The 16821-nt window shown below is 36.6% G+C and overlaps 1 protein-coding gene across 3 annotated transcripts in view; it reads right to left on the bottom strand.

Annotated features, from left to right (window-relative positions):
• The window catches only part of PUM3 (pumilio RNA binding family member 3), a 47437-nt gene that overhangs the window by 16713 nt on the left and 13903 nt on the right, over positions 1-16821 (bottom strand). For 2 of the 3 annotated variants that reach the window (XM_017651870.3, XM_017651871.3), the window contains exons 10-13: positions 15842-15920; positions 7691-7789; positions 7084-7137; positions 5321-5401 (exon numbers count right to left, since the gene is read on the bottom strand). In XM_017651870.3, coding sequence (XP_017507359.3) covers positions 5321-5401; positions 7084-7137; positions 7691-7789; positions 15842-15920 — 313 coding nt within the window. The remainder of the gene's footprint in view (positions 1-5320; positions 5402-7083; positions 7138-7690; positions 7790-15841; positions 15921-16821) is intronic. The other variant, XM_073228596.1, reaches the window with a different exon arrangement.

Below are 16821 nucleotides of genomic sequence, written 5' to 3'. Positions count from 1 at the left end.
ACCCAAGAACAAAACACCCGGGCCAGATGGATTTACCTCGGACTTTTATCAGACATACATAGAAGACATAATACCCATTCTCCTTAAAGTTTTCCAAAAAATAGAAGAGGAGGGAATACTCCCAAACTCATTCTATGAAACCAACATCACCCTAATACCAACACCAGGCAAAGACCCCACCAAAAAAGAAAACTACAGACCAATATCCCTGATGAACATAGATGCAAAAATACTCAACAAAATATTAGCAAACCGAATTCAAAAATATATCAAAAGGATCATACACCATGACCAAGTGGGATTCATCCCAGGGATGCAAGGATGGTACAGTATTTGAAAATCCATCAACATCATCCACCACATCAACAAAAAGGACAAAAACCACATGATCATCTCCATAGATGCTGAAAAAGCATTCAACAAAATTCAACATCCATTCATGATAAAAACTCTCAACAAAATGGGCACAGAGGGCAAGTGCCTCAACATAATAAAGGCCATATATGATAAACCCACAGCTAACGTCATACTGAACAGTGAAAGGCTGAAAGCTTTTCCTCTGAGATTGGGAACAAGACAGGGATGCCCACTCTCCCCCTGTTACTCAACGTGGTACTGGAGGTCCTAGCCACGGCAATCGGACAAAACAAAGAAATACAAGGAATCCAGATTGGTAATGAAGAAGTCAAACTGTCACTATTTGCAGATGACATGATATTGTACATAAAAAACCCTAAAGACTCCACTGCAAAACTACCAGAACTGACATCGGAATTCAGCAAAGTTGCAGGATACAAAATTAACACACAGAAATCAGTGGCTTTCCTATACACTAACAATGAACTAATAGAAAGAGAAAACAGGAAGACAAGCATCAAGAAACAGCATCAAAAAGAATAAAATACCTAGGAATAAACCTAACCAAGGAAGTGAAAGACCTATACCCTGAAAACTACAAGACACTCTTAAGAGAAATTAAAGAGGTCACTAACAAATGGAAACTTATCCCATGCTCCTGGTTAGGAAGAATTAATATCGTGAAAATGGCCATCCTGCCCAAAGCAATATGCAGACTCGATGCAATCCCTATCAAATTACCAACAGCATTCTTCAATGAACTGGAAGAAATAGTTCAAAAATTCATATGGAACCATCAAAGACCCCGAATAGTCAATGCAATCCTGAAAAGGAAGAATAAAGTGGGGGGGTTCTTGCTCACCAACTTCAAGCTCTACTACAAAGCCACAGTAATCAAGACAATTTGGTACTGGCAGAAGAACAGAGCCACAGACCAGTGGAACAGAATAGAGACTCCACACATTAACCCAAACATGTATGGCCAATTAATATTTGATAAAGGAGCCATGGACATACAATGGGGAAATGACAGTCTCTTCAACAGATGGTGCTGGCAAAACTGGACAGCTACATGTAAGAGAATGAAACTGGATCAATGTCTAACCCCATACACAAAAGTCAACTCCAAATGGATCAAAGACCTGAATGTAAGTCATGAAACCATAAAACTCTTAGGAAAAAACATAGGCAAAAATCTCATGGACATAAACATGAGTGACTTCATGAACATATCTCCCCAGGCAAGGGAAACAAAGGCAAAAATGAACAAGTGGAACTATATCAAGCTAAAAAGCTTCTGTACAGCAAAGGACATCCTTAAATAGAACAAAAAGGTATCCTACAGTATGGGAGAACATATTCATAAATGACAGATCTGATAAAGGATTGACATCCAAAATATATAAAGAGCTCACATGCCTCAACAAACAAAAAGCAAATTAATCCAATTAAAAATGGGCAGAGGAGCTGAACAGACAGTTCTCTAAAGAAGAAATACAGATGGCCACCAGACACATGAAAAGATGCTCCACATCGCTAATCATCAGAGAAATGCAAATTAAAACCACAATGAGATATCACCTCACACCAGTAAGGATGGCTACCATCCAAAAGACAAACAAAAAACAAATGTTGGTGAGGTTATGGAGAAAGGGGAACCCTCCTACACTGCTGGAGAGAATGTAAATTAGTTCAACCACTATGGAAAGCAGTATGAAAGTTCCTCCAGAAGCTCAAAATAGAAATACCATTTGACCCAGGAATTCCACTTTTAGGAATTTACTCTAAGAATGCAGCAGCCCAATTTGAAAAAGACAGATGCACCCCCATGTTTATCACAGCACTATTTACAATAGCTAAGAAATGGAAGCAACCTAAGTGTCCACCAGTAGATGAATGGATAAAGATGTGGTACATATAAATAATGGAATATTATTCAGCCATAAGAAGAAAACAAATCCTACCATTTGCAACAACATGGATGGAGCTAGACAGTATTATGCTCAGTAATATAAGCCAGGCGGAGAAAGACAAGTACCAAATGATTTCACTCATATGTGCAGTATTAGAAGAAAGAATAACTGAAGGAACAAAACAGCAGCAGACTCACAGAACCCAAGAATGGATTAACAGTTACCAAAGGGAAAGGGACTAGAGAGTATGGGTGGGAAGGGAGTGATAAGGGTAGGGAAAAAGAAAGGGGGCATTACGATTAGCATGTATTATGTGGGGCGGGGGCATGGGGAGGGCTGTGCAACACAGAGAAGACAAGTAGTGATTCTACAACATCTTACTACACTGATGGACAGTGACTGTCATGGGGTTTGTGGGTGGGACTTGGTGAATGGGGTCCCTAGTAAACATAATGGTCTTCATGTAATTGTAGATTAATGATAACAAACAAAAGAATACGTGACAGAAATTATACATGGCCCACAAAGCCTAAAATAATCACAATCTGGCCCTCTATAAGAAAGGCTTGTGACCCTGATTCATGAATCTCATAAACATAATGCCAAAAGAAAAAAGCAAGTTGCTGGGATAACCTCCAAAAAACATCATTTACACAGAACTTGTAAACATGTAAAACAGTCCTATATACATCTACTCATAGAGAAAGGATAAGGAAATGCATGATAATAACAAGTATAAAATTCTTAACACTAGGTAAGGGGGTAGGCAGTCAGGGACAGGCGTACAAAGGCCTTGAACTGTATGTGTCATGTTTTACTTGTTTGTCAGATGTTGGGAGGCTGATGTTCATTGTATGATTCTTTATACCTTTCTGTATATTTTAATGAAAACATATATATGAAAGAACACATCAGCATTTATTCACTCTCCAACAGCAACTGGTCAGTGTACTTACTTCCTTTTCAGTTAAACACTGCTGTCAAAGCAGCTGCACCATACTAACAATCCAGGATCAAATGGACCGAATTTTATAAGCATGTTTATTTTGAAAAGTAAGGTAGAAAACAGTCTGTATCCATTTTGAAAGGGGATGGCTCAGCTGACCTGGCTGCAATTTCAACCTGACATTTCAGGAAGTCTGGTTATCCTGAGCAGAATGCTTAGCAACACTAAGCTTTCTTGGGTATTTTTTAAAAGCAGTGCATATTGCAACAGGTTTTGCAGTGGACAGGTGGGAAAAATTCAAGAGCAATTAACATTCCAGAATTTTATCACTAGCAATATAGTTTAATGATACACAGAACCTGCTGAGCATTTGTCAGTTAGAGGCAAGAGATCAACAAATCAGGTCATTCTCAGGGAAAGTTGCCCTAAGTATGAGAAAGTCATTAGGAATGTGGGTTAAATAATTGTGGGAATCAAAGTGATAAGCACAAAGAATTAAAGTTGTTTCAATAGCAACTTTAGGTGGGATAGATGTTTGGAAAAAATTAATCTAGCTAACACTTGTGGCACATCTTAAGGAAGTTTGGTTTCTCTTGAAATTTGCTTGGAACAGTTATGCAAATTTTAGTTGTCATGAAAATATTAAACAAAAGCAAACTTTCAATAGCCCAGCCTGTTTCCATTCTCATGAAACAACTTTATTCACTAGTCAATCTATGGCCTCATATCTGTCACCAGAATGAAAAATGATCACTGACTGGAGTCAAAAGGGTAATAAAATCACAAGGGACATGTCAAAATATTCAGTTTGTGACATGAAAGTCCTGGCAATTTGTTTCTTCCCACAATCCTATCCCAAAGAAAGTCATCACAATCTTTAAACAGTCAGGGGAAAGTTAGAAAATGACAGCAAGGGCATGAGAAATTCCTACCCTGGGACCTAGAGCTGGCAACTAAGAAAACAAATCTCCTTCCCCTCCACTAGCTAACACACTTTTTCTACTATATGCGGCTCCACCGGTCCCCACAGGTTACAGAAAGGCCAGAGCACCACCATGTGCCAGGAGGTAGTCTCTTTGCAGACATTCATATCCTTCTCCTCGCAGTTGATGTGAAAGTAGCTTTTGTCACCAAGAGTCCTCCAAGGTACCCATCCATGTGCACCAAACAGGAAGGTTTGTGTACTTTTCAGATGAATAACCAATATCTATACAGATTATGTGGCTTTTTAAATATTTCCAAGTTTGATAACTGCTACCAGCATTGAAATTTCTCATCCCTAACCCCTGCAGTTCTCTATCATCCCCAACAGAACTTGCACACTCAGAGGGAAGAGCAAAGAGCATCACAGATTCTGAAGTCAGAAAAAGGAACACTCACTGCAGAATAAAGGAAATTATTTTAGAATGCATTTTTACTTTGAAGCAGTTTTTCCAAGAGGATGGCACAGTTTTCCTGAAGGCAAATCTGGACGTAAATAAACTGCATTCAGTTACTATCACTTTATGGTCATACCAGGCTAAAAGGAAATGCTAAAATGTAAAAAGCTAGTATTTTAATTTTAATAATTATCTTTAATCTCACTGTACAAAATCTTTCAAGAAAGCTCTAAGAAGTATCACAATTGAGTGAGTTTTGTCGGTTTTTCTTCTCCAGCTCAATCCACATCAGATGTATTGATAAGTAGGATAACTGTACAGAGGTAGCTGCTCCAAAGGGAAGAAGAGAAAGGTCACAGATATCTTCTTCTCGATATGAGTTCCTGAATCACTGAAGAATTGATTAGGTAAAGCAATTTCTGATCAGATCTAAACACTGCAATGATAATTTTTCATTTAGTATGTCATATGGTCTAAAAAGCCATGTTATCCTCCAGTCTTTTGCATATTTGAAATATATTAATTATTAACATCAAGTTACAAAATTATGGTTCATACAGGTTAATGCATACCCCCAAAATAGACTTCATTGAGGCAATAAATAACAAAATACTGGTAGAAAGCACATTTTGAAATCTTTATGCATGCATGTGAAAAATCAGATTTACACACCCACAAATGATCTATCAATTTAACTTAAATTCAAGGCCATCAGAATTACTTACTGATATGATTATCTGCTTCACAAGCTTAGTATCATCAATACAATCAAATGCTGCCAGTAAAACCAAATGGGAGTATTGGCCCTGTAAGAATTGGAAGCCAGGAAAGGTTAAAAAAATAAATAGCTTCCTCCCTTTTATTCCACCCATGAGTCACTTTATAAAGGTTACCAATCTGAGAACTGTCCAACATAATATAAATAGGATGGATAAAAGCTATTCAGAGGAACTTCCTCTCTTATCAGGACCTAGTTACTTATTCTAAATTGATTGAAAAAAAAAAAAAAAGGAACAGAAAAATGTATTCTTCAATATCCAATAGTCAAGACTCATTTTTTTTAGCTAACCAGGATACAACACTTCTTAAACACAGGTATCCTGTTAATGAATAGCTACTGGAAAGTCACTCAAAAATGAAAAAGGATATAAAACATGTAAGACTATAGAGTTCAATCATGAAGAAGAAAACATATAAACTCAAAATATAATTATATATACATACACACAAAAAAATATACATGATACATGCACAAAGAAAATACTGGAAGGAAGAACTCTGTAATGTAATAGTCATCTCTGCATTTAAGTATCACAAATGATTTTCCATGTTCCTTTGTACATTGTCCAATTTCTTTAAAGTAATCCTATATAATTAGAATGGAAATACTAAAGAAAAGTAAATTAAATGAACTAATAAGATAACATTGAATTGTTAATCTCTTGTTACCATCACAATGCCTTACTGGAATTAGATTCTCAAAAAAAAAAAAAAATTACAGTTGAAATGACTAAACTATAAAATTAATCTAGTTTTATTACTTAAGAATGTCTTACTATTAATACCTTTTATAACTTTTTACTAATGTTCTATTTCTATTCATTTTTAATTTAAAATATTCAAATTAAAATGTTATATAGAAGATTTACTTAATGATGAATAATGAATCATAAAATATTCTCATACTCTGGAAACAATTCAGTAGAGAATCTTCTTTCATTTTGTTACAAAAAAGTTAGCTGCCTTCCAAGTGGTTATATACTCATTTCCTAGTCTACAACCCTAAAAAAGACAAGTATGTATACAATCATATAGCACTAATTTATCTGTGTTTGAATTAGCATTTACAATATTAAGTATTCACCAGATGCTAGTAGTTCTCATTGGATTTTTTCACAGGAAAAAGTTATTGATACCACTAATTTTAGTTCACCAGTAAATAAACTATAAAACAGTATGTAAAATAACTAAAAAATTTTTAAATGCTTATTACTATTTATATTCTAAAAATACTATGGAAAGCTATTTAATACTTAAATACATAGAAATATTATTTTTTGAGGCAATTAATCCCTCAGAAAAAACTTTTTGTATCCTCTAATTTCAGCTATTACACCATCTCCAAAGGGTTATAGAGAACTATACAGCTTGACAACTACAATTTTCTTCGACCACATTAAAATTTATTCTTGGCAGTTATTTCCATGTTTAGTAAATGATTGGCCAAATTCATTAAGGAAGCTAGTTAAACAACAGGTTTTCAAAAATATCTAATGGAAATGGAAAATTGTCACAATACAACATTAAATGAAAATAGAAATTTCACTTTACGTAAATTTAGACATATAAAAAAAGACATGCATTTGCATAGATAAGGACTGGATAATTTTCTTGGTAATTCTCTACATTTTAAAAATTTTCTATCATAGCCATGATTACAATTAGTATTAAAAATAATTAAAAGAATAGGTAATTTTATTATACTTACATTAGCCACGTTTTCAACGTAACTCTTCATTGTTTTCACAATCACTTTCCTGTCCTTAAAAATGAAATTTGTCTCAATTAACTTTGGGTTAAAAAGGTCTTTCATAGTCAAAAATTTTACATCATATTAAATTTTCAGTGGAGTGGCATACTTTTCATTAGTAGAAAGAGTTATGCAGCCAGAACAAAAAAAATTGCAGTATACTATATAGAGAAGTCCTTCTGGAGCTATTATAATTTAGGCTTGTATATGACAATCCATTGAGACATAAATACAGAACCATAAAATTACTAGCTGCAAGGCAATCTTAGTGAAACTAACTCCTTTTACATTGATAACTAACAGATCCCTCTTCCATTGTATGACCTGACTTCAAAAGCTTAAGAGTCTAGCATAGAGATGGCATTCAATACACATTTACTGAATAGAAATTAAATATCTATTAATTTTTAAAGTGCCAAATACAACTGTCTTTTAAATGCAACTCTCACAATTCCTGAGTCCCTGTGGCACAACTCTGTAAAAAAAAAGTTTATGCACCACTGGCAAAGATCAAAGGTGAGGGAAAGTCTAAAGGAAGGAGGTGGGGCCTGGCTGACAGACTTACCTTGGGTGTGCCATGCCACAGGCAGTGCATGGCCACTCGAGCGCCATCATGTGTGTGTGCCAGGTAGACCACCGCTTCCCGGATAGCTTCAATCATTTCCTGGGGGACAAATGTCATCAGGATTTTATTCTTACTGTCTTAAAAGTGTCTACTGGGAAGCAGTAGTGCACAGACAGTGAAAGAAAGTACAGGTAGCAAACAACTTACATTTTAATTTTGTAGAAGGGCACACAGAAACACAACCTTTTTCTAGAAACATTCTTTTCCATCAAGAGCAGCAAATACTACTGGCAGGCAATTTCTATTAACCTTAGTTTAACTAACGTCTATTCAAAAAAAGCATGTAATGTCTAGTATATTCTAGATTTTTCAAGAGAAAGAAGTCTAGGAGGTATCTGTTTTTAAGAGAAAAGCCAGATAAAATAAATGAAATGCTCTTCCATAAAAGAGACATGTACATAAGCCAAGAATGAAAACACGAATTTTGGCTGAAAGTTTCTCTTTTTTAGTTTATCACTGGGTCACTTCAACAAATCACATTAATAATTCATCATAAAAACGTTAACAGTACTTCCCTAAGAAAAATCAATCTCTATATTAGATGAGGCCCTCACTTATTAATGACCCTCTAGTAAAAACCCAACCATTAATTTCTAACAACATAGTTTAGCTTATTTTTAATCTTTCTTTTTCATTGTCAATTTATATAATTTCTTAATTATATTTTGGAAGTCTACCATATAAATGCAAACAGCTACAGGGCCCTGTGTAGTCCACTCCAAATTGAAAAATTCACATTAAATAAATAAGTATAAAGTCTCCTGCCAAGGGAAAGGCAGGTACCTATTTTCATCATTAAGGAATAAGCAATTTCAACTTTAACTATCTTACTTTCCTTTTCCCAAGCTCATTAACACAGCTTTCCACTTACATACCTATACTTACAAATCTCTTCAAAGCTATCCAGGTAGAGAGTTAAACATACATTCCAATTACACTTTCAGTATTCCCAAAGTTTTTTTTTTTTAAGTCTCTCTTTTGAAAATGCCCCAGGGCCAGAAAAGATTTGTCTCATTACTTTATATTCACACTCTAAGTTCCCAGTGCTTTTTTTTTGCTATTACTAAAACACATTCAACACTAAAACAATAAAAGATTTTCCACCACTGAATATATTTAGTTGATCATTTTCTCAGTACTGAAAATACAGTCCTGCCTCAGTACAGCTAGAATTGTTCGATGCTGCACTCTGCAGGAGAGAAATACCCAAAAGAGAAGCAGCAGCTGCTATGGGCACTGAACTGCAAGCTTATGTGGGCAGCTTCTTAAAAATTATATGTCAATTTTGAGAGTCAAAATTTCTATGTATATTTAATGTGGCATATTAAGAGGAATTCTCATTATTTTGGTTGTTTTTTTGCTATCATTAATGTACAATTACATGAACAACATTATGGTCACTAGATTCCCCCTATTATTAAGACCCCACCAGATACCCCTTTACAGTCACTGTCCATCAGCATAGTAAGATGCTATAAAATCACTACTTGTCTTCTCTGTTATACTGCCTTCCCTGTGTCCCCCCCTACACTATACATCCTAATCATAATGACCCTTTTTGCCCCTTATCCCTCCCTTCCCACCCATCCTCCTCAGTCCCTTTCCCTTTGGTAACTGTTAGTCCATTCTTGGGTTCTGTGAGTCTGCTGCTGTTTTGTTCCTTCAGTCTTTGCTTTGTTCTTATACTCCACAGAGTGAAATCATTTGATATATCTCTTTCTCTGCCTGACTTACCTCACTGAGCATAATACCCTCTAGCTCCATCCAGTTTGTCGCAAATGGTAGGATTTGTTTTCTTCTTATGGCTGAATACTCCATTATGTATATGTACCACATCTTCTTTACCCATTCATCTACTGATGGACATTTAGGTTGTTTCCATTTCTGGGCTATTGTAAATTGTGCTGCAATACACATAGGGGTGTATATGTCTTTTTCAAACTGGGCTCCTGCATTCTTAGAGTAAATTCTTAGGACTGGAATTCCTGGGTCAAATGGAATTTCTGTTTTTAGTTTTTTGAGGAACCTCCATACTGCTTTCCACAATGGTTGAACTAGTTTACATTCCCACCAGCAGTGTAGGAGGGTTCCCCTTTTTCCACATCCTCGCAGCATTTGTTGTTGTTTGTCTTTTGGATGTTGGCTATCCAAACTGGTGTGAGGTGATATCTCATTGTGGTTTTAATTTGCATTTCTGATGATTAGCGATGTAGAGCATCTTTTCATGTGCCTGTTGGCCTTCTGAATTTCTTCTTTGGAGAACTGTCTGTTCAGCTCCTCTGCCCATTTTTTAATTGGCTTATTTGCTTTTTGTTTGTTGAGGTATGTGAGCTCTTTATATAATTTGGATGTCAACCTTTTGTCAGATCTGTCATTTATGAATATATTCTCCCATACAGAAGGATGTCTTTTTGTTCTACTGATGGTGTCCTTTGCTGTACAGAAGCTTTTTAGTTTGATACAGTCTCAGTTGTTCATTTTTGTTTTGTTTCCCTTGCCGGAGAGATAAGTTCATTAAGAAGTTGCTCATGTTTATGTACAAAAGATTTTGGCCTATGTTGTCTTCTAAGAGTTTTATGGTTTTATGACCTACATTTAGATCTTTGATCCATTTTGAACTTACTTTTGTATATGGGGTTAGACAATATCCAGTTTCATTCTCTTACATGTAGTTGTTCAGTTTTGCCAACACCAGCTGTTGAAGACACTTCATTTCCCCATTGTATATCCATGGCTTTTTTATCATATATTAATTGACCATATATGCACAGGTTTATATCTGGGCTCTCTAGTCTGTTCCATTGGTCTGTGGGTCTGTTCTTGTGCCAGTACCAAATTGTCTTGATTACTGTGGCTTTGTAGTAGAGCTTGAAGTTGGGGAGCATAACTCCTCCAGCTTTATTCTTCCTTCTCATGATTGCTTTGGCTATTCAGAGTCTTTTGTGGTTCCATATGAATTTTAGAACTATTTGCTCTAGTTCTTTTAAGAATGCTCTTGGTATTCTGACAGGGATTGCACTGAATCTGTAGATTGCTTTAGGCAGGATGGCCATTTTGACAATATTAATTCTTCCTATCCATGAGCATGGGATGTATTTCCATTTACTGGTTTCTTCATTAATTTCTCTCATGAGTGTCTTGTAGTTTTCAGAGTATAAATCTTTCACTTCCTTGGTTAGGTTTATTCCTAGGTATTTTATTCTTTTTGATACAATTGTGAATACAATTGTTTTCCTGATTTCTCTTTCTGCTAGTTCATCGTTAGTGTATAGGAATGCAACAGATTTCTGTGTACTAATTTTGTATCCCACAACTTTGCTGAATTCGAATATTAGATCTGGTAGTTTTGAAGAGGATTCCTTAGGGTTTTTTATGTACAATATTACATAATCTGCAAACAGGGACAGTTTGACTCTTTCCTTGCCAACCTGAATGCCTTTTATTTATTTGTGTTGTCTGATTGCCATGGCTAGGACCTCCAGTACTATGTTGAATAAAAGCGGGGAGAGTAGGCATCCTTGTCTTGTTCCCAATCTTACAGGAAAAGCTTTCAGCTTCTCACTGTTAAGTATAATGTTGGCTGTGGGTTTGTCATATATGGCCTTTGTTATGTTGAGATACTTGCCCTCTATACCCATTTTGTTGAAAGTTTTATCATGAATGGATGTTGAATTTTGTTGAATGCTTTTTCAGCATCAATGGAGATGATTATTTGGTTTTTGTCCCTCTCTTTGTTGATGTAGTAGATGATGCTGAAGGATTTTTGAATGTTGTACCATCCTTGCATCCCTGGGATGAATCCCACTTGATCATGATGGATGATCTTTTTGATGTATTTTTGAATTCGGTTTGCTAATATTTTGTTGAGTATTTCTGCATTTATGTTCATCAGGGATACTGGTCTGTTATTTTCTTTTTTTGTGGTGTCTTTACCTGGTTTTGGTATCAGAGTGATGTTGGTCTCATAGAATGAGTTTGGGAGTATTCCCTCCTCTTTTACTTTTTGGAAAACTTTAAGAAGGATGGGAATTAGGTCTTCACTAAATGTTTGATAAAACTCAGCAGTGAAACCATCTGGTCCAGAAGTTTTGTTCTTAGGTACTCTTTTGATTACCAATTCAATTTCTTTGCTGATAATTGGTCTATTCAGATTTTCTGTTTCTTCCTGGGTCAGCCTTGGAAGGTTGTATTTTTCTAGAAAGTTGTCCATTTCTTCTAGGTTATCCAGTTTGTTAACATACAATTTTTCATAGTATTCTCTCATAGCTTTTTGTATTTCTGTGGTATCCGTAATGATTTTTCCTTTCTCATTTCTGATTCTGTTTATGTGTGTAGACTCTCTTTTTTTCTTGATAAGTTTGGCTAGGGGTTTATCTATTTTGTTTATTTTCTTAAAGAACCACTTCCTGCTTTCATTGATTCTATTCTTTTATTCTTCTCAATTTTATTTACTTCTTTTATTTTTATTATGTCCCTCCTTCTACTGACTTTGGGCCTCATTTGTTCTTCCTTTTCTAGTTTCATTAATTGTGAGTTTGGACTGTTCATTTGGGATTGTTCTTGTTTCCTGAGATAGGCCTGTATTGCAATATATTTCCTCTTAGCATGGCCTTCACTGCATCCCACAGATTTTTGTGGTGTTGAATTGTTGTCATTTGTCTCCACGTATTGCTTGACCTCTGTTTTTACTTGGTCATTGATCCATTGATTATTTAGAAGCATGTTATTAAGCCTCCATGTGTTTGTGGGCTTTTTCACTTTCTTTGTGTAATTTATTTCTAGTTTAATCCCTTTGTTATCTGAGAAGCTCACTGGTACAATTTCAATCTTTTTTAATTTACTGAGGTTCTTTTTGTGGCCTAGTATATGATCTATTCTTGAAAACATTCCATGTACACTTGAGAAGAATGTGTATCCTACTGCTTTTGGATGGAGTGTTCTATAGATGTCCATTAGGTCCATCTGTTCTAATATGTTGTTCAGTGCCTCTTTCTCCTTACTTGTTTTCTGTCTGGTTGATCTCTCCTTCTACGATCTCCTAAAATGAATGCATTGCATTTTATTTTCCCCTTTAATTCTGTTAGTATTTGTTTCACATATGTAGGTGATCCTGTGTTGGGTGCATAGATATTTATAATAGTTATATCCTTTTGTTGGACTGATCCTTTTGTCATTATGTAATGTCCTTCTTTGTCTCTTGTTGCTTTGTTTTGAAGTCTATTTTGTCTGATATGGGTACTACAGCTCCTGCTTTTTTTTCTGTATTAGTTGCATGAAATATCTTTTTCCATCCCTTAACTTTCAGTCTGTGTAAATCTCTGGGTTTGAAGTGAGTCTCTTGTAGGCAGCATATAGATGGATCTTGTTTTTTTATCCATTCAGTGACTCTATGTCTTTTGATTGGTGCATTCAGACCATTTACATTTAGGGTGATTATTGATAGGTATGTACTTATTGCCATTGCAGGCTTTAGATTCATGATAACCAAAGGTTCTAGGGTAATTCCCTTACTATCTAACAGTCTAACTTAACTCACTTTGTATGCTATTACAAACACAATCTAAAGGTCTTCTTTCTCCTTTTTCTTCCTCTTCCATTCTTTGTATGTTATGAATCATATTCTGTACTCTTTGTCTATCCCTTGGGTGACATCTATTTAGCCTTAGGGATACTTCCACCTATAGGAGTCCCTCCAAAATACACTGTAGAGGTGGTTTGTGGGGGTAAATTCTCTCAACTTTTGCTTATCTGAAAATTGTTTAATCCCTCCTCCAAATTTAAATGATAACCTTGCCAGGTAGAATACTCTTGGTTCAAGTCCCTCCTGTTTCATTGCATTAAATATATCTTGCCACTCCCTTCTGGCCTGTAAGGTATCTGTTGAGAAATCTGATGATAGCCTGATTGGTTTTCCTTTGTATGTGATCTTTTTTCTCTCTCTCTCTAGCTGCTTTTAATAATCTGTCCTTATCCTTGATCTTTGCCATTTTAATTATTATATGTCTTGATGTTGTCTTTCTTGGGTCCCTTTTGTTGGGAGATCCATGTACCTCCATGGCTTGAGAGACTATATCCTTCCCCAAATTGAGGTCAGCAATCACCTCCTCAATGACGCTATCTATCCCTTTTTCTCTCTTCTTCTTTTGGTACCCCTATAAAGTGAATATTGTTCTGTTTGGACTGGTCACACAGTTCTCTCAGTATTCTTTCATTCTTATAGATTCTTTTTTCTTTCTGTGCCTTAGCTTCTTTATATTCCTCTTCTCTAATTTCTATTCCATTTACCGTCTCATCTACTACATCTAATCTGCTTTTAAATCCCTCCATTGTATGTTTCATTTCATATATGGAATTTCTTAATGATTGAATCTCTGTCTTAAATTTGTTCCTGAGTTCTTGAATATTTTTCTATACCTCCATAAGCATGTTTATGATTTTTACTTTAAACTCTCTTTTAGGAAGACTGCTGAGTTCATTTTCATTTGGCCCTTTGTCTGCAGTTTGTGAGATTTTGGTCTGAACCAGGTTCTTTTGATGTTTCATATTTCTATGTGGTGCCCTCCAGTGCCCAGAAGCTCTAGTATCTGCAGTTGCTCAGCCCCTAGAGTGAGGTTGGGGTCATAGGGGAGCGGAGCTGGTGCCTGGGGGGAGGAAAGATCTGTTTCCTGATTCCTGTCTATGGGGTCTGTCTCCGGTGTCAGAGCCAGTGGGCCAAGCACACAGGTATAAGCCTCTGTGCTTTGCATCTCTAGCTGTTGTAGGCGGGGCCTCCCTCTGGCTGGCCTGATGCCAGCACAGTGACTGCAGGTTTATGAGCAGGTGTTGGCAGGCTAGGAGGAAGGCGCAGCAGGCTGCGTGTCACAGTGGGGGGCCTCAGAGCTGAGCAGCCAGCCAGGGGAATGGAGCACCTGAAGCTCCTCAAAGTTCCCAACCTGCAGGCAGAGTGCACTCAGATAACCTTGTCTAGCTCTCCCTTCTCCTGTGCAGCAAACTCCATGCAAAACCTGCCCCTTCAGCAGCCCTCTCGCTCCTAGAAAGCCTCTCAGACTGCCTCCCTTTCCCTTGTCCCAGAGCAACCGGGTGTGGATCCTGTCCTCCACAATGGCCTGTATCTCAGTCTCTCAAGCACTCTGCCTGTCCCAGCTCCCCAACCTCCAGAGCACCACACAATGTAGGTTCCTACTCACAAAGGAGATCTCCAGGGCTAGGTCTTCAGCAGTTCCAGGCCTCCACCCCCTCCTTGCTCCATTTCTCTTCCTCCTTCCAGTGAGCTGGGGTGGAGGAAGGGCTTGGGTCCTGCCAGATCAAGGCTTTGATACGTTGACCTGTTTCGTGAGGTCTGCTCTGTAAGGTCTGTATGCAGTCTGGTTCAGCCCTCTTTCCTGTTGCTGTTTCAGGGTTAGTTGTATTAATTAACTATATTTTCGTACTATTTGTGGTTTTGGGAGGATTCTCTGTCTCACCTCTCATGCCACCATCTTGAATCTGCTCTATTCTATTTATTTTTAATATTTAGAATGACGACAAATGGACAATGAGTTCACTGTATGATGAGGCAAGCAAAGTTCTGGGGACTAAATGAGAAATTCTCATTAGTATTCCCATCATTTAGTTGAATGGCAGTGCTATTTACCTTCACTCTCTGTTCCTTACCCTTCTATGATTAAGGTTCAGTTTTTCATGGTCCATTTAGTCTTATATAAGTGTCCTCCCCTAACCTTTTAATATCAACATAATTCTTTTTCTGCACTGGCTCAAGTGAATTTCAAACTACCTGAAACTGAATATCCCTCCATTTGTTCAGTTAATTTTCAGTATGGTTAGCTAGAGGATAATCTCTAGATTATCATTAAAATATAAAAATTCAATGGAATTGATAAAACTATGGTCAATTGGTCAATTCTATTGTCTTCTGACAAAGCTCTAAAGAGAATTAGCAGTCTCATTCAAAGGAAGTTTAGTGCATTATTTTCTCTAAAAAAGGAAGTAACTTTCAAATTTCCAAAAGATAATGTACATCAAAGCAGTGTTTCACATTTAACATGGGTCTTTCTCTAAATTTTGGTTTAAAAACTAAAACCAAGAACTTACGGATCTTAGCTTTGGGGGTGCATATGTGAAATAGTCCAAGAATACTTTATGTACCAATGAGTGCTTAATCACAGCTTCCCTGAAAACAGAAAAAAAGAATACATCAGATCTTGCACTACAGAAGCACAGATATTTCTAATCTCAGCTGTTCTGAAATAGTCAAAGCAAGTGAAATGGTTTCAGCAAATGTAGTTTTTCGTAAGACAATATTAAAATGAAAAAAAATATTCTAGTGCCATCTACAACCAAAACTAGAGTACAAATTTCTAGTATGTAGTCAGCAAAGAGAAATCATCGGTCAAAATACATTAAACTCTCTTAAACAAGGTAAGGGCATCTATACTCCTCACTCAACAAGGGATACATGATTAGAAATCCGTAAGTAGACCTATTTTTTTAAAGCTTGTTTTCTTTCTGTAAAGCACCCTTCACAATGCATCTGTTTCATAAAATAAGTTTAGCAAAATTAAACCTGAACAGATCAAAACAGTATCAGCAACTCCAACAATACCTAGTCGATATAAGCCTCCAAGTGTGACACTTGATGAATTCAGGTGTACAGTGGTGCCTGACGACCAGAATCAAAAACTGCAAGCTCACCTGGAGCACCTAAGTAGATGGCAAAAACATGCTGTCTTTATGGGCAGAGCACTGTCCAGAGTGCTTTAGAAATAGTAACCCATTTAATCTTCACAGATTAAAGGTATGTATTTTTATTATCCTAACTTTATAGGTATGGAAACTGAGGCATAGAGAGGGTAAGTTGCCCAAAGTCACACTGTTGGTGTGGTGGGGGATTAAGATTTCAGCCTGGCCCAGCGCCTGTGCCTTACCCACTCCATCATGGTACAAAGGCCAAGAAGGCCACATGCCCAGGTTTCTACACTCTTACACTCCAATTTTAGTAACACTCCAATTTAAAAAACAGACTATATTTGGAAAACTATCCACCTTTCCTATGCAAGAAGATACAAAACTTT

Source organism: Manis javanica, chromosome 2 (assembly GCF_040802235.1).
Source record: "Manis javanica isolate MJ-LG chromosome 2, MJ_LKY, whole genome shotgun sequence".
NCBI classification, from domain to species: Eukaryota; Metazoa; Chordata; class Mammalia; order Pholidota; family Manidae; genus Manis; species Manis javanica.
This window is presented reverse-complemented; position numbering and strand designations above follow the sequence as displayed.